The sequence below is a fragment of the Micromesistius poutassou genome, assembly GCF_964030765.1.
Source record: "Micromesistius poutassou genome assembly, chromosome: 23".
In the NCBI taxonomy this organism is placed as follows: Eukaryota; Metazoa; Chordata; class Actinopteri; order Gadiformes; family Gadidae; genus Micromesistius; species Micromesistius poutassou.
The window spans coordinates 11,222,068-11,244,313 of NC_140293.1; the positions used below are offsets into that span (position 1 = coordinate 11,222,068).

The window sequence follows — 22,246 nt, forward strand, 5'->3', positions numbered from 1 at the left end:
TTAGCCAGCGTGTCTCTAGTGGACCAGATCCCTGTGGGAGACTTTAAACCAGAGGAGGGGTTAACAAACTGCACTCTGGTTCACACATACACAGGAACACCAGTTGTTAGACCAGGTTAATAACACACGCATGCACACACAAGCACATATACAGGAAACGCACACACACGCACATGCACACGCACACACACCTCGGTTTATCTGTCAAGAGAGATAGGGATCTGCGCCTCCATCTCTGCTCAGCCACCCCACTTCCCTCTACGGCTGTGTTTACTGTTTAACACATTCAATACGACTCAGCGATGTGTTATTGGATGATGAAAGCTTGTGCGTGCTAAATCGATCCATCGATGTGTACAAACTGACCATGTTGGAGGGAAAGCGTATAATTACACGAAGCCATGCCGTTCCTTTGTCCTGAACCTGTTTAGTAAAGGGGTATCCGCTACCCCCTAGTGGTCAGAGTGGGAGTTGCACCAGCAGAACAGCCCCTGCATCTTGAACCTGATATATATATATATATATATATATATATATCCATTTTATTGGTAGTCGAGAGATAAATATACACCTGTCATACTGTCTTCATCTGGCTGCAACAAGAGTAAATGACTGCTTGTATTTACATATATAGGCTATTGTATATACATACACATATACATATATATACATATACATACTTGTATATACATATATAGCCATAGAGGAGTACTGTGTGGTCTCAGATTACAGTGTGAGGGTTTTCTATATTAGACGATGTGTGTGGTCTTTTGTTTTGCTGACACACTCAGACAGTCAACCATAAATTAAATGCTCCCATACCACACACACACACACACACACACTCACTCACTCACTCACTCACTCACTCACTCACTCACTCACTCACTCACTCACTCACTCACTCACTCACTCACTCACTCACTCACTCACACACTTATTATTAATTTATCAAATGTGAATGCATGTTTGAAAGCACGCTTCGACAATGAAGCTGAGTCTGACCTTCTTGTGTGTGTGTGTGTGTGTGTGTGTGTGTGTGTGTGTGTGTGTGTGTGTGTGTGTGTGTGTGTGTGTGTGTGTGTGTGTGTGTGTGTGTGTGTGTGTGTGTGTGTGTGTGTGTGTGTGTGTGTTGTTGAAGGAGGAGGCCATTCCTGAGCTGGAGATTGACGTGGACGAGCTTCTGGACATGCCCAGTGACCTTGAACGGGCAGCCAGGGTCAAGGTAGGACATGTTCACACACGCACACGCACACGCACGCACGCACACGCCCTTCAAGTGAATGCTGAACAATTCATAATAGCGTCAGACTCCCATCCCATAATACTCTTCTTGTGTTGCAGGAGTTGGTGGTTGAGTGTTTTAAGCCTACTGAGGTATGTTTCCTGGGTTATATTTATCTTCTTCATCCCTTCAGGAGGTTTAATAACGTGAGGCGGTTTTGTTTATGTTTTGACCAACAAAAACAATATTGTCCCTTGTGTCTTGCCGTAGATCTTCGTGTCTGAGCTGCTGGATAAGATCCGAGGGATGCAGAAACTCTCCACGCCTCAGAAGAAATGATAGAACCTCCAACTTCCATCCTGTCCTCATACTCGTCCTCCTCCTACCCCTCCTCCTCCTCCTCCCCACCACCTCCTCTTAAGTTCCCTTTGTTCATTTTGTCTTCCTACCTCATTCTCCTCCTCTCCTCACTTCTTCATTTTCCTCCGTCCTCCTCCTGCCCTCCCTGTTTTTCCTCCTCACCCCTACATCGTTTCTCCTCCCTCCCTCTCCTAGGAGATCCCCGGCCAAGCTGAACCCGAGCAGTCGGTTGCTCTTCACGTTCAGCGTTCTCGCCCCGAACCGCGTGGTTGTCGGGGTAAAGATAAAGAGCTGTTTGTCCTGACTAGACAACAGCCGCCGTCTTAATGTTTGCGGCAAACGTGTATATTCCTCCTGCTGGTGTTAGTTTACAACACCGGGCCGGAGATTCAGCAGGAAAATTAAACACGATGGCGCCATCTTCTCGTTACCGGAGAATAGATTAATTAATAAGAACAAGAGGAGAAGAGTCGGACGAATCGGGGGCGGGGTACTCTGTCAAAGCAGCCAATCAGCTTCAAACAGGGTTTGAATTTCTGAACTATTACGTTTTTTTTTGTTGTTTTTTTGATTGTCTTTCTTTTGTGAAAGGTTTCAATTTGATGTAAATAATTCAATTTCCACGGCCATGGTTGAACTTAAGACTATTTTCGTGGGGTTTTGTTTTATTTTTACGACTCAATGTTTCGGAAACAATGTATTTGTTTTTTGGTGGCCAATGGGTTGCCAGGAGTTGGTAATACGTTGAATTATTCACTCTTATCCTTAACCATATTCTATCTTCGCCACTATCCGTTTGAAACTTTTTGAGGGAACAGGTTGATTGTTTTGAAAAACCTAATTCTTGAAGGGAAGCCACGAATCCACTAAAGTCAGAACCATTTCTCATTCGTATCCCGAACGAATGCAAAGCGGCTATTCACCGATAAGTAAAATCACCATCTGACACATCTACCACTATAACACTTTAATTTTTGTTACTATGCGCTCACAAGCATCGCTAAGACCCCAGAAGGGCCTTACATTGGCCTCTTCAATGTCCTCATAAAGATAGTGTGTGTGTGTGTAGGATCCTTCATAGTGTAAGGTAACCTTTTCAGTACCATAGTTCGCTCATTCCTGTCTTCTGCTGTTTTCCGTACGACAAATCAGTTTTAGTAAAGGACCAGGTCCTCACTTTTCACACACGTTTTCCACATCAACACATGGGGACCTAAATCGCAAAATGCCTTCTTTCTCGCTGTCTCATTTCTTACCGTCTTTCTGTCTGTTGATCTCTCTCTCTCTCTCTCTCTCTCTCTCTCTCTCTCTCTCTCTCTCTCTCTCTCTCTCTCTCTCTCTCTCTCTCTCTCTCTCTCTCTCTCTCTCTCTCTCTCTCTCTCTCTCTCTCTCTCTCTCTCTCTCTCTCTAGTTTCTAGTTTCTTTCGGACTGATCATCTTACTCTCATCTCTTTTGCTCTCCACATGTTCGGTGGCCAGAAACTGGAGTTGAACTCAAACGACCTCAACCGGCCTCACTAGGTCAGCATTCTTAAACTGAAGTGTTTGGTTCAGATCAATGTCGTGCAATGCACACACAAACACACGAACACACACGCGTGCGCACGCACACATGAACACATACACATACATGCACACACGCACACACACGCACACGCACGCACACACACGCACAGGGGTCTAGAGGTGATGGGAGGACCGGCCCTGGTGGAAGATTAAAGCTCCAATGCCTCAACGCATTGGAGCCCGTCCTCCAGGCAGCGCACACACACACACACACACACACACACACACACACACACACACACACACACACACACACACACACACACACACACACACACACACACACACACACACACAGAGAGAGAGAGGCACCACGTCCTCTCGCTCTCTTTCCTCCTCATGCTTGCTCGCCCCTGTACGTGCGTGTGCACAGGCACGCACACACACACACACACACACACACACAGGCAGATGGAGGAAGGAGATCCTTGGACGACTCACAAGGTCTCAGTGTTTTCCTTCCTCGGGTGCCAATCATCTCCAAGAATAAGCCATCTGTTCCTGGTTCGGAGCCAATCGGAATCGAGGACATGGCCCATCTGCCAATGGGATGAGTGCAGGTGGATTGGTAGCGACCAATCAGCGGCGGCCGCGGCGTCAGCTGACCAGACAGCGAAACACTGCTCTGTCCTCTGCTGTGTTTTCATCCCTCTGCTCTGTGCTGCCCTCTGCTTTCCTCTCCTTTTTTAAACAGATGTTGCCTTAGGTATTATTTATGTTATACAAACCAAATAAATGGAAGACATTTTCTTTCTTTCTTTCTTTTTTTTTTAAATGTGTGTTATATTGGAACCTCTGTTACCGTACGGAGTTGTGGCAAAGTGTAAAAAAAAAAAAAAAAAAAAAAAGAAGGAAACAAAAAAATACCTAGACTCTTCTGCGGATCTTTTTTCATCATCGGAAATTGAAAGATTCCAGTTTGGGTTTTTTTATGTTCTAGAAGTGGGTGTTTAATGCGTAGGCCTTGATGCAGTGGTTTGTTTAGAAGACCATTTGATTACCGGTCTGTTTTTAATTGTGCTCATGACAACTTCTTATTAACGCCAGGCCTTGGATTTAATATGTAGTCAATAAATCCACTCAGATACATACTGGTGCGATTGCTTTTGCCTGCCCATACTGTCAATCCCCTAATCAGGATGGACTGCATCGTTTGGGGAAATGCTGTGATTGGGTCAAATTTGTAGCAGGCATATTCAATCATGAACTAAATCTGAGTGGATTTCATTCCTTTTTCTAAATCCCAGTTTGGATTATATCTTCCTAGACTGTTATTAAAAAAAGTCTTTTTTTTCACTGTTGGAGGGAAAATGTCCTAAATATAGATACGGTTTATAAGCCGTCATTGGGGTGAAGAGCTAATACCATACAGATTAGAGAGGATTTGATATTGATTTCATCAAGCCAACCAACAAATGTAGCAATATCAACAACAGGTCTTGTTTTTGCCCAGTTTTGTTACACTTTTATGCAACTTTAATAAAAATACGTCAAATGAAACGTTTGTTTTGTTTTTGTGTCATTGGTCATTCATACACTATAGGCCTTCAGATAGACAAATGATAGCCACCTTGTGGCCAGTTGTAATAGTACACTCAAACAATAATTATACGTCCGACATAAAAAATACTTTACTTAAAACTATTTAAAAAGTAAAATAGTTTGCTTAAAACTATTTTATATGTTCATCAATTGCCTTTATATAATAGTGGATAGCTGTCAAACTATCAGCGACTAAACAAAGATGTAGGCCTATGGGATGAACAGTCCTATATTTGCTTCACCTCTTCGGATTGGCTGGATAGTTGTGGCGATGAGAAACAAGACGGATCGTGATTGGTTCCTGAATGCTGTTTCTATCATTCGATTGGCCAGAACAGACCTCATTTCCATTGGTGGTTGGAGCATTTGTGCAGAGCGTTGATTGGCTGAGCGGCGTAGTCGCAGAGTCCGGCAAAGTGTCTCAACTGTAGAATGAAGTGAAGAGGAAGTGGTTTTTAATATGGGATTATAGCCATAGTTTATATTTAGCTGAGTAAAGCCACATCGACGATAAATAGTGCGGTAAGTGGACGTTTTTTGCGCAGTTTAATTGTTATTATATCACGACCACTGGCGCTGTTCTGCAAAGGCGGACAGTCGTATCCTGATATCCCATAATCCAGGAGGTCCTACCCACAAGCCAGTTATTATATCAGTCGCTTCACGCAGGAATCGCCCTTCAACACCAACCGCACAGCAGGTCGCCGTGATGCCCGGGCGCAAGGGTGCGTGTTCGGCGGAACTTTATAACTTCTCCGATCCATCCGACAGCACGACCTGCGGTCGGGTCACTCCGCGGGGCTTCTTACACTTGACTTTACTTCCCGGTACAAACGCGTTGTTGTGTTTCTTAGAACAAAAATAGATATAAGATTGCATATGTATGCTACTAAACACACGCGATCGGTGGATAGTCGCCGGGTTTGAAGCCCTTGTGCGCGGAGACCCTGTGTCGTCTCCCGTCGGGATGCACGGTGGCGGACGGACGGTCGTCGTCCGGCCCCGACCTCCGGGCTGACGTCACGACTCACGGGCCTCTCCGGGGTGACGTCACGGGCCGCGCAGTAGCCCTGACCGGTCAAAGAGACTCGGCTGGTGGAAGACCTCAGGTCTTCTTCCAAGACCTGAGGTCTTCCACCATATATATACTTGTCACAACTAGTCATCACCAGACACTAACTATGTTTGTAAACATCAACGTCATAACGGTATGAATACTGTCCTGTCAGGTTAGGTTATACCTAAAGTCTGGCCTCTCATCACCAGTTGTTAAGACCTGTTTACTAAGGGACAGCTGGGCCCAACAAGGCAACACACGATAAGAATATAGACTAGAATAGAATAGAGTTGACTCCTAGGTAAAGGACTCTAATGCCCTGGAACAGACTATAATACAGGTCTTAGACCTGTATTATTAGTATACTATTATTAGTATAGTATGTTGTATTACATTGTATTATATTATATTGTTTGAGTCTTTTTTATTCTGTTATTGTCTATTCTGTTGTATTACATTGTATTATATTATATTGTATGAGTCTTTTCTATTCAGTTATATTCAATTGTCTGTTAGTCTGTTATATTCTATTATAGTCTTCCTGTTTGAGTCGATTCTATTTTTCCATTTTTTCATTTCCATTTCATAATTATATATATATATATATATATATATATATATATATATATATATATTCAAGTCTACTATATTCTATTGAAGTCTATTCTGTTGTATTATTCTATGCAAAGTGCAGGCTGAATAACTGTGTCCACAGACATGGTTCCTTCATCAGTGCTTGACTTTGTTCAGGGCTAAACGTGTATATAGTCATAACAAGTCTCCTAAGTCCTAACACTCTTGCTCAATATGTTTAAGCATGACTCTAGTCATAACAAGTCTCCTAACACGATACTGAATTATGTATAAGAATGTCACTAGTCACAAGTGGTCTCCTAACACTAGATATGGAATATGTTTGAACACATCAACAGTCATAACTAGTCTCCTCCTAACAGTATGAATACTGTCCTGTCAGGTTAGGTTATACCTAAAGTCTGGCCTCTCATCACCAGTGGTTAAAACCTGTTAACTAAGGGACAGCTGGGCCCAACAAGGCAACACAAGACAAGCAGAACAATGTACTACAATAGCAGAGAGTTCACGGTGAAGCAAAACAATGTTTGACAGTGTATACAATAAACACACTTAGTACATACATAATTAATTTTAAAAAATACAGCAATTACAATAAATGCAATTAACTAATAAATATATAATGTCTAAAAAATGACTAACGTGTCTCGTGTGTGTGTGTGTGTGTGTGTGTCTCGTGTGTGTGTGTGTGTGTCTCGTGTGTGTGTGTGTGTGTGTGTGTGTGTGTGTGTGTGTGTGTGTGTGTGTGTGTGTGTGTGTGTGTGTGTGTGTGTGTGTGTGTGTGTGTGTGTGTGTGTGTGTGTGTGTCAGTCATGCCGGCCCAGCCCTCGGCTCTGGAGCCAGAGGATGAGGAGGAGCAAGTGATGGAGGAGGAGGAGGAGCAGGGCAGGAGGAGGTGCAACGGGGAGGCGGAGCACGAGGTGGGAGGAGGTGGAGGAGGAGGAGAGGGGGAGGAGACGATGGAGGACAGCACGGAGGAGAGAGACAGCGACCTGGAGGAGAGCGACGAAGGAGATGAGGAGGAAGGAGAAGAGGAGGAGGAGGAGGAGGAAGGGGAGAGCTCAGGTAGGAAAGGCCAGAATTAAACGTTTGAGACAGGAGGGTTCCCTCTCAGGCGTTACTGTCAGCATGTGTGTCTGCGTAGACGAGATGTCGGCCCATCTGAATCCTGTCTGCTCTGACCTCTGACCTCTGACCACTGACCCCCTGCGACCCCCAGAGATGGACGACGAGGACTGCGAGCGGAGGAGAGGAGAGTGTCTGGACGAGATGACAGACCTGGAGAAACAGTTCCACGACCTCAAAGACAAGTATGGAGGGGGGGGAGAGAGGGAGGGAGGGAGGGAGAGAGGGAGGAGGAGGAGGAGGTATAGAGGAAAGGGGAGGGAGAGAAGAGGGGGGGAGCAAGGAGAGGTATAGAGGGAGGGAGGGAGATGGAAGAAAGAGGTATAGAGGAAGGGGAGGGAGAGAAGAGGGGGGGAGGGAGGGAGGATGGAAGGAGGAGGTATAGAGGAAGGGGGAGGGAGAGAAGAGGGGTATAGAGGGAGGAAGAGATTAGAGGGATGGAGGGGGAGAAGAGGGATGGAGGGTAAGAGAGGGAGAGGAGAACAGGGAGGGAGTTAAAGGATGTATGGATGAACCGAATGAAAGTTGGACGATAGAACAAAGGATGAATGGATGGAGGGAGGGAAAGACGGATAGGCAAAGGTTTCAACGGACCGATATGGGCTGAAATGCCTTTTCCTTGATTCTAGACTCAGGGACAGACAGATCAGCAGATAGAGATAGGTAGATAAGATAAGATAAGATAAGATACACTTTATTATCCTTGGAGGGAAATTTGTCTTGGACTCCAATGCTGTCACATATAGCTGCTTTACGTCAAATAAATAACAATACAAATGCAGACAATGCATACACATAGGACACGGGCCACCACACACACACACACACACACACACACACACACACACACACACACACACACACACACTGTATGACACCATGGGTCATGATCAGTAGAGTAGAGTAATAGACACAGATAACCCCCCCCCCCAGGCTGTTCAGGGAGAGGGTGAGCCAGGTGAAGGAGCGTCTGGAGGAGGTGCTGAGCGGCCGGGCGGGGGACTACAGGGAGAGGCTCACCGCGCTGCAGAGCAGCATGCAGCTCCGCACCCAAGTGGCTGGTGACTACACACACACACGCACGCACGCACGCACGCACGCACGCGAAGTTTTAGGGGCGTCAGTTCAATTCAGTTAGTTTATTCTGTCCCTCTCTGTGTCTCTCTACCGGTCTCTCTCTCTGCAGGAGTGTATCGGGAACTCTGCCTGCAGGTCATCAAACACAAGTATGAGTGTGAACTGCAGGGAGCGAGACAGCACCTGGAGGTAACACACACACACACACACACACACACACACACACACACACACACACACACACACACACACACACACACACACACACACACACACTAGCTATTGTGGATCACAGCACCTTCTACATAGTGTTCATCTTGTGTGCGTGTGACAGAGTGAGCGGACGCTGCTGTTGGACGCCATGAAGACTGAACTACTGGACAAGATCAGGAGGCTGGAGGAGGACCGACAGAGCACAGGTACACACACACACACACACTCATTGACTTATAAACTATAGATATTTGAGGGTTCATAGCGATTAGTAAACTGCTATTAACCAACCAGTGTGTTGTGATGCTCCCTTTGGTGCCGGGACATAATGTTACGGGCATCATTGGTTAAAATGATGTGTGTGATGGAAGCAAATGTACAACAAATTGAAGAAGTTGTAGTGGTAAAGATGTTTTCGAACTAAAACGGGCCTCAGGCTAAATGAGTTTGGTCGCCGGACGGTTAGATAGTTTAGAGCGGTTAACCAGAGGTTGTAGCTGCAGTGCCCTGACTGAGCACTAGAGGGCAGTATATTCACAGCAGGTGTGTCCTCAACAGAGTGGTGGAGTGACGATGTGAAGAGTAAAAAGTGCAAGAGGAAGAATCTCCTGGCTCGGTCGGACAGGAAGAAGAAGGCCGCCCTGGTCTCAGGTAAGCCTGCTCCGTCTTTGTTTCCTCCCCATTCCATCCTCCATCCCTCTCTTTCTCCTCCCATTTCTTCATTCCCTACATTCTTATTTTTTAACTATTCTATCCTATCCTACCTTATACTCATTCCCTTACTTTCTTTATTTATCCTCACTGTTACAACCCGGCTTGGAAGGGGAAAGGGAAGCAACATAAACCAGTTGTTTTTTTGGTAAAGTAGGGTTATTTATTTGAAAAGAGTTTAACCAAGGATTTCAATAATCAGAAACAGGCAAGTGGGTGCTGTGTAAACCATCAAAAACAATATAATAACCAAAACCCAGATTCGGGACTAACAAGTAAAACAAAAGCATGAAACATCCCTCTTGTTACTGAAAACCAAACACAAAGAGCACAGCACCCCTAAACCTAGTGAGGCTAACACAAAGTGCCTACAGGTGTGCAAACATAATCAGCAACAAAAGTAAGTCCTGGCCCAGTTCCTGAAAGGAGGTCACAAAACAACCACACAAAGTCAGTCTATTGTCTAGCAGCACGGCTAGCACAATCCTACTCAAACACAGTCAACCTAATCACAAGAAGTGGCAACGAGGCAAGCTGATCATCGGAATGAGAGCCGCCCTGAGCAGCAGCCCTGCAGCCTAGTTGAAGGGGGAGCGTCTTGCTGGCAGCTTCTGGATTGGAGGAACCGGTGGAGCGCCGAGCCAATCAGTATCACTGGTATCGGGAATGGAGGAGTTGAAGGAATGCTGCTCCAATGGGTGACCAACAGGAAATGGGCGGGGCTGGCAGTGGCCAGACCAGTTCATCAGCAGGGAACTGCACGGCCTGATTAGCATACCACTGCAAACAGTGGTCACACACAAACAAACAGTGGTCACACACAAACAAACAGTAGTCACACACAAACAAACAGTGGTCACACACAAACAAACAGCGGTGGCCGTAACGCTCACTGTTCTCCACCTGCTTTAATGCTTCCCTCCATTAACAATATCACCGCTAACTCAAACCAGCATGGATGTGTTTTGTGACTATCTGAGCATGAGGTTTATTTCTTGGATCTGCGTTTGTCCCCACACCACCAGGGCCCTACATCGTCTACATGCTGAGGGACATCGACATCATGGAGGACTGGACGGCCATCAAGAAGGTAGTCACGGGACGCGCTTTTATCTTGAAATAAAAAGGGAGAACGAGAATGTGTCAATTTGGATAAGGGATTCATCTATAACAATTTGATGAATTGAATAATCATTTAGGCTGTAAAATAGTGCATATATCAAAATATTTGACCAAATATTAGCTTTTAGGAAGCTTAACACAGAAAATGTTAATATATACAATTGGTATTTTAAATCTAAATATGAATTACTCTGTCAATCAAGTGATCTATTGACTAATCGTATTAGTACAAATGGACTCCCTGCTGTGAGTGCCATTAAAAGTATATAAAAAGTTAAACTACGTATTGTTGTTTAATTTCCCCTAGGCCAAAGCAGCTCTGACACCACTAAAGAAGAAAACCGAGAGTGAGTGACTTATATCTATCCATCTGCTACACCACCTTGTCTTTTACAATGCTCAATGCTCTCTCTCTCTCTCTCTCTCTCTCTCTCTCTCTCTCTCTCTCTCTCTCTCTCTCTCTCTCTCTCAGAGCGATGATGGCCATGAGGGACATTTTCAAGGTGAATCCTAAAGGACCAACTGGCAGCTGAACCAAAACCAACAGAACCATTGATGTGTAATAAGAACCAACCCCCTGTCCTTTAGCTAACCATGTACCAATCTCCCCTGACACTATCGTAAACATTGCTGTACTGTACTGCTGTCTGCCGGCTCCAAATCAGTACACACTAGCAGACTTTTTTAATGGCTATTTAAAAAAAAGAAAGACCTGTCCTTAATGCTGTGTATTTATATAACATTTATTTTACAGTGAATTAAATTTTAATCGTTTATGACGCAGACTAAATTGTTTATTTTGTGTGTGTTTGTTTATGATTTGAGATTTAAATTAGTATATGAAGTGGTTAAAAAGTATAAGGTGCTTGGATAACCTCAACAAAACAATCGCAAATATTTTAAAAGATTGACATGAGCAGAAAGCTATAAATTCTATATTCTAGAGTAGACATTTAATTGTTGACTTAAGTCACCTTCTATTTTGTATGATAAATGTAATAATGTAGTTGTAGTTATTTAAAATGACATTTATTGTATTTACAATCTTTTTTTTAATGTAATCTAAAATATCCAATGGGGAAAGAAAAGGTTTAATAATAAACACACAAAAAAGCTTCCAAAAGTCTTATGTATTAATATACATTTAATGAGAGGATAATATAAATTGCAGTAAACACACAATAGGCATATTAAGAAATGACATTTCCAAAGCTTAGTCTGTAAAGACTGTCTGCTTCAAAAGGCAACATTAAGGTTGGTTGCAGCGAGGATAGCACTAAACATCAGTCCTAGCTTCAAACAGAGACACATTGCACTGGTTCTCTTCATTAACCACAGCGTTATAAGTTGATCTTACAGAAACAGAGACACATTGCACTGGTTCTCTTCATTAACCACGGCGTTATAAGTTGATCTTACAGAAACAGAGACACATTGCACTGGTTCTCTTCATTAACCACGGCGTTATAAGTTGATCTTACAGAAACAGAGACACATTGCACTGGTTCTCTTTATTAACCACGGCGTTATAAGTTGATCTTATCGATTCCTTCCATCAAGGTCTTGACCCAGGCGGCCTCAGGGTTCACGCAGATCCGGACGTTGGCTATGGTCCGCAAACTGTCACAGAATTGACATAAAAGTAATTCTTATGAGGTCATACTGGGTTAATATGGAGGAGGAGGAGGCCGAGAGCACGCATGGTTCCAGGTCCTGAGACAGCGACAAGTAGCGGAACACAGCTGAAGTCACAGCAATTTAACGAGAAGATGGGCGAAAGTGTGGTGGAGGGGGAGGGGGAGCAGAGGCTGAGGGTGTTGGTGTGTGGTGTAATCATGGTGGTCAGTGATGACTGGTGAACCCACCACAGCTTAGCTAATGGCACCCAAAAGGTGTGAGAGTGAACAGTGTCGTGCAAAAGAGAAATGCACAAGTTGAAGGAATAAAAACAGACTGAACTCACTAGTCTAGTTTTTGAGCATCGTTGATCAATTTTTTTTATTATTGACATTCATTAGTTAATGTCCATCTTTGATTGAATCTCTTGGGCCAATCATTGCTTTTCAAACAATTTATGTATATATGTATATATACAGTATATATATATGTATATATATATATATACATATATATATATACATATATAGTATATATATATATACACACACACATACATACATACATACATAGTTACATACATATGTGAGAAGGTGAAACCCTCCCCCTTCTCACAGTCTCACATAAGAGAAACTATTGTTATTATTATTATTGTTATTGTTATTATTATTATTATTATTATTATTATTACTATTATATTGTGTATATATATTATAATTGGGATGGTGTGAAATTGGACTTCCGCCACGATAGGGGGCAGTGTGATAATGAAGTCTCAGGATCATGCCATCAGGGAATAGCCCAGGGGGGTGTTGATATAAACAGCTGTTTTGTAAATATCTATAGGTTGTGCACAAGGTGTGGGTATGTATATATTTGGTGATTGTTTATTTAGTGTCATGTTTATTTGGTATTCACACAATGTACTTTCTGGTCAGTTATGTAGGATTGGTAGCTTTAGCTACAGAATGTTCCCCCAAATAGTGGTATGGCCCATACAGCCTTGATTGGTCCAAGGCATTTCCCTATTTAAGGGCTGCCTCATTTGGTGTTTGGGGGCTGAAGGTGGTGCTGGCTTGATGGGAGGCCAGTGTGAGAGCGATACGTGGGGTGACCACGCCGGTCCCTCAAATTTGGTGGCAGTGGTGGGATTTTTTTTTTTGACGCCATCTGAGAAACTGGAGAGACGAGTGGGAAGACGAGGACGCAGTGGACAGCGAGGACGAGGCAGAATCTGGCGGCGGATGGAGCGGAGGCTGTCCAGAGGGGTCCTTCTGGAGATGGAGGGGGAAGACGGCCATGGTGAGGACCAGGCATCCGGCGGAGACCCACCTGAGGGGTCTGACCTTGCCGCAGTGCGGAGGCTCTTGGAGCGGGAGGCGTCCAAGCAGGAGCAGCGCTGGAGGAGTGTCCAAATGCAGCTGAACCAACTCAGGGAGGACGTCGAGGCTGACCGGAGGCCTTCACCTGCACCAGATCCAGCACCAGCTCCTGCATTGGCACCAGCACCTGCACCAGCACCTGCACCAGTAGCGCCCGTGACCTGGCCCAGGGCGGCCATTCCCAAGCTGGAAGAGGATGACGACATTGAGCAGTACCTCATAACATTTGAGAGGTTAGCAATGGCTTATCGCTGGCCAAGAGAGGATTGGGCAGTCTTTCTAGTGCCCTACCTCACCGGCAAAGCACGCAGCGCCTATGTGGCGATGAACATGGATCATGCCACTGACTATAACCGAGTGAAGGAGGCCATCCTTCACAAGTATGCAATCAACGAGGAGGTTTACCGGAGGAGGTTCCGCGAACCGGACGTCAGACCTGGTGAATCGCCCCGAGAGCTGTACACCCGCCTCAGGGATCTCTTTGAAAAGTGGATCAGGCCGGCAGATAAATCAGTCGAAGAAGTGGCAGAAGTGCTCATCCTGGAGCAGTTTCTCCGGACCCTGGCTCCAGACATCCGAATCTGGGTGAAAGAGCACCAACCCCAGAGTGGCCAGAGCGCAGCAGAGCTGGTGGAGAACTTCCTGGCGGCGCGGTGGGGCCAAAAGAGTTTCCGACAGGAGTCCTACTCTATTCCAGCAGCCCAAAGTAGGTTTGGGGGTTTTGGTAATGTGAGTGGTCCAAAGACTAATGAGCCTAATAAAGTGCCTGTGCAGAAGTCTTATAGGTATGCCAAGCCTAGAGTAGTGCAAGAGCATAAGCCCGGAGGACTGGTGGTCTGCTTCTATTGCCGTGAGGAGGGTCATATTAAGCGGGATTGTCCCAAATTGAAGCCTAGACTCTCTGGCCATAGCTGTATCCCGAGATCAGGGGAGGGTGATACAGGTTTTGGGGGAAGACTGCAGACTACCACTGTCCTAGTTAATGGGAAGGAAGCCACTGCCCTGTTAGACACCGGAAGTACCCAGACACTAGTGCAGCCCCACCTAGTGAAGGGAAGGGATTTTGTGCAGGGTAGGAACCTCAGAATTCTATGTGTTAATGGGGATGAACATGAGTACCCCACAGCTGAAGTCTACCTGGATGTCAGAGGGCAGGCATACCAGATGATTGTTGGTGTGGTAGAGAGGCTGAGCCATGCAGTCGTCATAGGCCAGGATATACTGGTTCTGCCAGAGCTGGTGCAGGCCAGCAAGCCAGTTAATGTGGTGGTCACCAGGTCCCAGAGCCGAGCAAAGGCTCCTGAAGAAGAGACAGAGGATCCTGCTGAGCTAGCTACCCTAAGGGACTTGCCTTTTGCAGAAGGAGAAATCGCTCCTCCTGCCAGAGTGAGGGGTAAAAAGTCACGCATGCAGGTCAGGCGGGATAGGCTAGTGGGCACGGTGGAAAGAAATGCTGAGTTACCACTTGCAGAACCAGATGCAGATTGGGGTGATATCTCAGCTAATTTTGAACAGTTACAGAGAGAGGATGAGAGTTTGCTAAAAGCTTATGACAAGGTCACTGAAGTTGATGAGACCTCCACAGGAGTACCTCCAGCTTTGTCGGGAGAGAGCTACCGGGTAAGAGAAGGGCTGTTGTACCATCAGCCAGGAGAGGGCAGGGCAGAGCAGCTGGTTGTGCCTAAACAGCTCAGAGAACAGGTGTTAGCTATGGGTCATAAAATACCTTGGTCAGGTCACTTGAGTAATGCCAAGACCTATGAAAGGATTGCAGGCAGGTTCTTTTGGCCAGGGCTCTATATCGATGTGCAGCAGTATTGCAAAACCTGTCCCGAGTGCCAGGTAACTAGCAATAGGAGGACTAGCCCTTACCCACTACAGTCACTCCCTATAATAGAGGTTCCCTTTTCCCGCATAGCAATGGACCTTGTTGGACCCCTGGAAAGGACCCAAACAGGCTACAGGTATATATTAGTTATCTGCGACTATGCTACCCGCTACCCCGAGGCCTTCCCGCTGCGCAGGATTTCAGCCCGTCCCATAGCACAGGCCCTGTTGCAACTTTTTTCTAGGGTAGGAATTCCCCAGGAGGTCCTCACTGACCAGGGCACTGCATTCCTTTCAAAGACCTTAAAGCAGGTGTACAGCTTATTAGGCATTAAGGGCATTCGGACCACTCCTTACCACCCTCAGACGGACGGCCTTGTGGAGCGCTATAATCAGACATTAAAGGGCATGTTGAGGAAGTTTGTGGCAGTCAATGGGAAGGACTGGGACCGCTGGCTGCCCTACTTGCTCTTTGCCTACTGGGAGGTTCCCCAGGCCTCCACTGGCTTCTCACCGTTTGAACTGCTCTATGGCCGACAGGTGAGGGGCCCGTTGGATGTGCTGAGAGAGGCCTGGGTGGGACCTGGGACGCCCAGGACCCAGAGCCTGGTAGCTCATGTCCTCGAAATGAGGAACAAGATGGAGGAGATGACTGAGCTAGTGCGGTCCAACATGGAGCAAGCCCAGTCACAACAAAAGACCTGGTATGACAAGTCTGCCAGGCAGAGGATCCTCCAACCGGGCCAGAAAGTTCTGCTTCTCCTGCCCACCTCGGAGAACAAGCTGCTTGCTAGGTGGCAAGGGCCTTACGAGGTGGTGCGGAAAATGGGTCCGGTGACCTACGAGATTGACCTCCCTGGCAGACGGAAACCCAGGCAGACCTTTCATATCAACCTTCTGAAGGAGTGGCATGAGAGGCCACCGGAACTGCAGCTCAGGGTGCAGGCTGTGGCGGAGGAGGAGGAGAGTCCAGAGCAGTTCTTCCCCATCAGCCAGCAGTCCTCCACCCTGGATCTGTCTCACCTGACCTCCCGCCAGCAGAAGGAGCTAGCGGGGATTCTGCCTCCTGGCCTTTTCCAAGAAAGGCCGGGGTTCACGACCATTGTGGAACACTCCATTCCTCTCAAAGACACTACCCCTGTGCGCAAACAGATGTACCGGGTTCCTGAGCGTCTCCTGCCGTGCCTCAAAGCCGAGGTGGAGGAGATGTTGGCTTTGGGGGTGATTGAGAGGTCCTCCAGTGAGTGGAGTAACCCGGTGGTGCTAGTGCCCAAGAAGGATGGCACTATGCGCTTTTGTATTGACTTCCGCCAGGTGAATGCCCAATCACACTTTGACGCTTACCCAATGCCTCGGCTCGAGGACTTGATTGAGCGCCTGGGCAAAGCGTCCTTCATCACTACCCTGGACTTATGCAAGGGCTACTGGCAGGTTCCCTTGGCCAAGGAGGCCAGGCATTGCTCAGCCTTTCGGACCCCACAGGGGCTTTTCCAGTTTCTGGTAATGCCCTTTGGCCTGCAGGGGGCACCAGCCAGTTTTCAACGACTGATGGACATCGTCTTGGCGGGCACAGACTGCTTTGCGGCAGCCTACCTGGACGACATTGTGGTGTACAGCGCCACCTGGGAAGACCATCTGCGGCACCTCGGGGACGTGCTGCAGCGCATCCAGCGGGCGGGGCTGACCATCCACCCGCTCAAGTGTGCGATAGCCCAGGAGGAGGTGAAGTACCTTGGCCATATTCTAGGCCGGGGTGTGATTCGGCCACAGAAGGACAAGGTCCAGGCGGTACAGGAATGCCAACGCCCCAAGACTCAGAAGGAGGTGAGGTCGTTCCTGGGTCTGGTGGGCTGGTACCGCCGGTTTGTGCCAGACTTCGCCCGACGAGCAGCTCCCTTGACTGACCTGACCAGGAAGTCAGGCTTCGCCAGGATACAGTGGGGAGAGGAGCAGGAGCGGGCGTTCCTGGACTTAAAGGGGGCGCTCTGCAAGGATCCTGTGCTCCAGAGCCCGGACTTCAAACAGCACTTCACTGTCCAGACTGACGCATCTGGTGTTGGTCTTGGGGCAGTACTGCTCCAAGGGGAGGGGGACAACATGAAACCTGTAGCTTATGTAAGCCGCAAGTTGTTTCCCAGGGAGACCAGGTATGCGGCAGTTGAGCTGGAGTGCCTAGCTGTCAAGTGGGCACTTGACACTTTGAAATACTACCTGCTGGGTAGAGACTTTACCCTGGAGACTGATCACCGCGCCTTACAGTGGCTGGGGCGCATGAAGGACTCAAATGCTCGCATCACCCGCTGGTTCTTGGCACTGCAGCCATATCGTTTCACGGTGCAGTACCGAGCGGGAAAGCAGAATACTGTGGCTGACTTTTTGTCTCGCCATCCTGTTGGCGAAACTCCAGAGGTGGTGGGAAATGTGAGAAGGTGAAACCCTCCCCCTTCTCACAGTCTCACATAAGAGAAACTATTGTTATTATTATTATTGTTATTGTTATTATTATTATTATTATTATTATTATTATTACTATTATATTGTGTATATATATTATAATTGGGATGGTGTGAAATTGGACTTCCGCCACGATAGGGGGCAGTGTGATAATGAAGTCTCAGGATCATGCCATCAGGGAATAGCCCAGGGGGGTGTTGATATAAACAGCTGTTTTGTAAATATCTATAGGTTGTGCACAAGGTGTGGGTATGTATATATTTGGTGATTGTTTATTTAGTGTCATGTTTATTTGGTATTCACACAATGTACTTTCTGGTCAGTTATGTAGGATTGGTAGCTTTAGCTACAGAATGTTCCCCCAAATAGTGGTATGGCCCATACAGCCTTGATTGGTCCAAGGCATTTCCCTATTTAAGGGCTGCCTCATTTGGTGTTTGGGGGCTGAAGGTGGTGCTGGCTTGATGGGAGGCCAGTGTGAGAGCGGTATGTTTTGGTTAAGCTATGTTATGCTATCTAGCTAATGCTTGCTGATTTATGCAGTCATTTTCTTTTCTTTTGGAACTTTGCTTTATTTTTTTGTTAATGTTTTGGAAGAAAATAAAGCTTCACTTTATTTTGCCCTGAGACAATTGCCCTTATTTTTGCCCACACTCTCTGAATCTGGTTGGCCATATCCCAGATACGTGGGGTGACCATGCCGGTCCCTCACAACATATTATTCAATTGAATAAAATTGTGATGTTTTTGAAAGTATTTTCCATTAGGTGTGAACCTCGCCTGTTTATGTAGGTTTCTTTTCACACCGTGTGTGTGTGTGTGTGTGTGTGTGTGTTCACAACAATAAACCACATTTTGTTGCTTCACATGATAAGAATTTGCCCTGGTGTATAAAGCCTTTAGGCCTTGCTCGATTTCCTGCCCTGTACATTTCCATCACCTCCTCTAGATCTTATCAGCATCAATGACGAGCAGAAAGTGCCAATGTAGAATATGTACAGCTCTTTATTAAATAAAACCAGTTCTATATTACACTTCAAGTGGGACACGGTCCAACAGTGTTGTCATCGTCCATACAAACCACACAACGGAAAGCCTACTCTCAGAGACGACCACAAAGCCCTTTAAATATGCACACACACACACACACACACACACACACACACACACACACACACACACACACTGTGGCAACCCGGCCCGGTCCCAATCAACGAGATGCAGAGCACCTGAGGAAGCCTGCTCTAAAGGCTTCCTCGTCCATTGGGGGCTCTCTGGTGGCTGGGTGGACGGAGAGTCCAGCCGTTGGGGCTGCGCCACGCAATCATCTTTGAGTTCTTTTTGTAAAAGAGTCTTATTGTTTAATTAAACGAGCCGTTGTGGCTGAACACCCAACAGAACTGCGTGCTGTTTTGAGTAAGGCGGGTTCACTCCCCGAGGCGAGTTGCCACAACACACACACACACACACACACACACACACAGACACACACACACACATACACACACACACACACACACACACACACACACACATACACACACATTGGTACCCCATTGGTACCCCTCATCAAATCCACTCCTCACCCATATCCCAACTGACTTTCGATGGACAGGATATTCCTCTCTCCTCCTCAGCAACAAACCTGGGAGTTCGGTTTGACCCCCACCTGACCTTCAATGAACATATAAAACATCTATGCAAGACTTAATTTTTCCATCTCCGCAATATTTCAAGACTCCGTCCCACTCTATCCCTCCCAGCAGCAGAACAATTGGTCCATGCCTTCATTTCCTCAAGGCTGGATTACTGTAACGGGCTCTTCAGTGGGATACCTGGCAAGACCATACAGAAGCTACAATACATCCAAAACAGCGCCGCCAGGGTCCTGATGAGAGCCTGTAAATACGAGCATATCACCCCCCTCCTTCAATCACTGCACTGGCTCCCTGTCTCATCCCGGATCAACTACAAAATTCTGCTACTCACTCATAAATGCATCCATGGACACGCACCTACCTACCTTCAAGAACTCATCACCCTACAGTCCACTACCCGCACTCTCAGATCCACAAACACCCTGCTCCTCCAAATCCCGAGCACTAGGCTCTCCACCACGGGAGACAGAGCTTTCTGCTCGGCCGCCCCACGCCTATGGACCAGTCTCCCAATCCAGACGAGGGCCGTTCAGAACCTGGACTCTTTTAAAATAGGCCTGAAAACCTTTTTATCCAGAAAGGCCTATGGCTGCTAATCTTTATTGAGTGTGCTTTTGTTTTCTTTACCTTGCTTTTAACTTTTTAACCTTGTAGCACTTTGAGATCTCTTTGATGAGAGGTGCATTAGAAATAAAATGTATTATTATTATTATTATTACATTGACATGAGCAGAAAGCTATAAATTCTATATTCTTGAGTAGACATTTAATTGTTGACTTAAGTCACCTTCTATTTTGTATGATAAATGTAATAATGTAGTTGTAGTTATTTAAAATGACATTTATTGTATTTACAATCTTTTTTTTATGTAATCTAAAATATCCAATGGGGAAAGAAAAGGTTTAATAATAAACACACAAAAAAGCTTCCAAAAGTCTTATGTATTAATATACATTTAATGAGAGGATAATATAAATTGCAGTAAACACACAATAGGCATATTAAGAAATGACATTTCCAAAGCTTAGTCTGTAAAGACTGTCTGCTTCAAAAGGCAACATTAAGGTTGGTTGCAGCGAGGATAGCACTAAACATCAGTCCTAACTTCAAACAGAGACACATTGCACTGGTTCTCTTCATTAACCACGGCGTTATAAGTTGATCTTACAGAAACAGAGACACATTGCACTGGTTCTCTTCATTAACCACGGCGTTATAAGTTGATCTTACAGAAACAGAGACACATTGCACTGGTTCTCTTCATTAACCACGGCGTTATAAGTTGATCTTACAGAAACAGAGACACATTGCACTGGTTCTCTTCATTAACCACGGCGTTATAAGTTGATCTTACAGAAACAGAGACACATTGCACTGGTTCTCTTCATTAACCACGGCGTTATAAGTTGATCTTACAGAAACAGAGACACATTGCACTGGTTCTCTTCATTAACCACGGCGTTATAAGTTGATCTTATCGATTCCTTCCATCAAGGTCTTGACCCAGGCGGCCTCAGGGTTCACGCAGATCCGGACGTTGGCTATGGTCCGCAAACTGTCACAGAATTGACATAAAAGTAATTCTTATGAGGTCATACTGGGTTAATATGGTTTAGTAATCATTGTGATGCAAATAAAACCCATTTCACCATGTAAGATTTCAGCATTAAAGTTAGAGTAGACAACTTATTTTAGAAGCATTTTTGGTCTTATTGGTTGAAATTCAATTGACATTCAGTGTTAATATGGCTTAGTAATCATTAAGATACAAATAAAACCCATTGGATTGTATTTGGTCAAGGCTATGCTTACATAACGGCGGGCTTGGCACAGCGTCCATCCGTCAAATCGTAGCTCTGGACTTTAGCGAACTTCACCGGCCTCTCGTAATAATGGAAACAGCAGCTTTCTGGACCCATTCCAGCTGAGAAAAAGCAATAAACATGTTAATGTTGCAGATAAATTAACAACTTAAAATCTTAAGAATAAGGGTACTTTCATTCGGATTAGTTAATGCAGTAATAAGCCATTATTACCGATTAAATAATGGATACACTAATACCTTAGTAAAAATGAACACCATGAGTAAATGATAAGCCAAGCCATAAGGTAATGCCTAATGCTGAATTAACTAATGTTAAGTTAATTAGTGTACCCTTGTTAAGTGTCACCGATGTGAGTCAGTTAACTTACAGTTGGCCACGGTCAATGAAACCAGCGTGGATCCAAAGATGCACAGCAGGAGGAGGCTGAGAGCACGCATGGTTCCAGGTCCTGAGACAGCGACAAGTAGCGGAACACAGCTGAAGTCACAGCAATTTAACGAGAAGATGGGCGGAAGTGTGGTGGAGGGGGAGGGGGAGGGGGAGCAGAGGGTGTTGGTGTGTGGTGTAATCATGGTGGTCAGTGATGACTGGTGAACCCACCACAGCTTAGCTAATGGCACCAAAAAGGTGTGAGAGTGAACAGTGTCGTGCAAAAGAGAAATGCACAAGTTGAAGGAATAAAAACAGACTGAACTCACTAGTCTAGTTTTTGAGCATCATTGATCAATTTTTTTATTATTGACATTCATTAGTTAATGTCCATCTTTGATTGAATCTCTTGGGCCAATCATTGCTTTTCAAACAATATATATATATATATATATATATACATATATATATATACATACATATATATACATACATATATAGTATATATATATATACACAC

At 45.6% G+C, this 22,246-nt stretch overlaps 3 protein-coding genes across 4 annotated transcripts in view; 2 read left to right on the forward strand and 1 right to left on the reverse strand.

The window, feature by feature from the left end:
- The window catches only part of ppp1r14bb (protein phosphatase 1, regulatory (inhibitor) subunit 14Bb), a 22,811-nt gene extending 19,882 nt beyond the window's left edge, over nt 1-2,929 (forward strand). Inside the window, exons 2-4 of the mRNA XM_084487206.1 lie at nt 1,142-1,225; nt 1,345-1,377; nt 1,496-2,929. Coding sequence (XP_084343332.1) covers nt 1,142-1,225; nt 1,345-1,377; nt 1,496-1,564 — 186 coding nt within the window. The 3' untranslated portion in view covers nt 1,565-2,929. The remainder of the gene's footprint in view (nt 1-1,141; nt 1,226-1,344; nt 1,378-1,495) is intronic.
- Nucleotides 2,930-5,091: 2,162 nt separating this feature from the next.
- On the forward strand, nt 5,092-11,676 carry brms1 (BRMS1 transcriptional repressor and anoikis regulator). 2 transcript variants are annotated; one of them, XM_084487098.1, is made up of 10 exons: nt 5,092-5,215; nt 7,155-7,409; nt 7,564-7,654; nt 8,403-8,530; nt 8,656-8,735; nt 8,881-8,965; nt 9,318-9,410; nt 10,496-10,560; nt 10,900-10,939; nt 11,065-11,676. In XM_084487098.1, the coding sequence occupies exons 2-10, from the start codon at nt 7,157-7,159 to the stop codon at nt 11,070-11,072; spliced, it is 843 nt and encodes a 280-aa protein (XP_084343224.1). In that variant the 5' UTR covers nt 5,092-5,215; nt 7,155-7,156; the 3' UTR covers nt 11,073-11,676. The 2 variants fall into 2 exon arrangements, with proteins under 2 accessions (XP_084343224.1, XP_084343223.1); XM_084487097.1 differs by lacking the exons at nt 10,496-10,560; nt 10,900-10,939; nt 11,065-11,676 and having other exon boundaries at nt 9,318-9,731.
- Nucleotides 11,677-20,466: 8,790 nt separating this feature from the next.
- Nucleotides 20,467-21,821, reverse strand: LOC311368561 (monocyte chemotactic protein 1B-like). Its single transcript, XM_084487357.1, has 3 exons — nt 21,725-21,821; nt 21,344-21,455; nt 20,467-21,086 (listed from the first exon to the last, which is right to left on the reverse strand). The coding sequence occupies exons 1-3, from the start codon at nt 21,792-21,794 to the stop codon at nt 20,993-20,995; spliced, it is 276 nt and encodes a 91-aa protein (XP_084343483.1). The 5' UTR covers nt 21,795-21,821; the 3' UTR covers nt 20,467-20,992.
- Nucleotides 21,822-22,246: the final 425 nt, after the last annotated feature.

What these genes read in the sequence shown, in the direction of transcription:
- brms1 (XM_084487097.1), top strand. Translation starts at nt 7,157, where the DNA reads ATGCCGGCCCAGCCCTCGGCTCTGGAGCCAGAGGATGAGGAGGAGCAA. An exon ending in GCTCCGCACCCAAGTGGCTG is followed by an intron (nt 8,531 to 8,655) that starts GTGACTACACAC and finishes CTCTCTCTGCAG; the next exon opens with GAGTGTATCGGGAACTCTGC. An exon ending in GGAGGACCGACAGAGCACAG is followed by an intron (nt 8,966 to 9,317) that starts GTACACACACAC and finishes TGTCCTCAACAG; the next exon opens with AGTGGTGGAGTGACGATGTG.
- LOC311368561 (XM_084487357.1), bottom strand. Translation starts at nt 21,794, where the DNA reads ATGCGTGCTCTCAGCCTCCTCCTGCTGTGCATCTTTGGATCCACGCTG. An exon ending in TTCATTGACCGTGGCCAACT is followed by an intron (nt 21,456 to 21,724) that starts GTAAGTTAACTG and finishes GCTTTTTCTCAG; the next exon opens with CTGGAATGGGTCCAGAAAGC. An exon ending in TGTGCCAAGCCCGCCGTTAT is followed by an intron (nt 21,087 to 21,343) that starts GTAAGCATAGCC and finishes ATTCTGTGACAG; the next exon opens with TTTGCGGACCATAGCCAACG.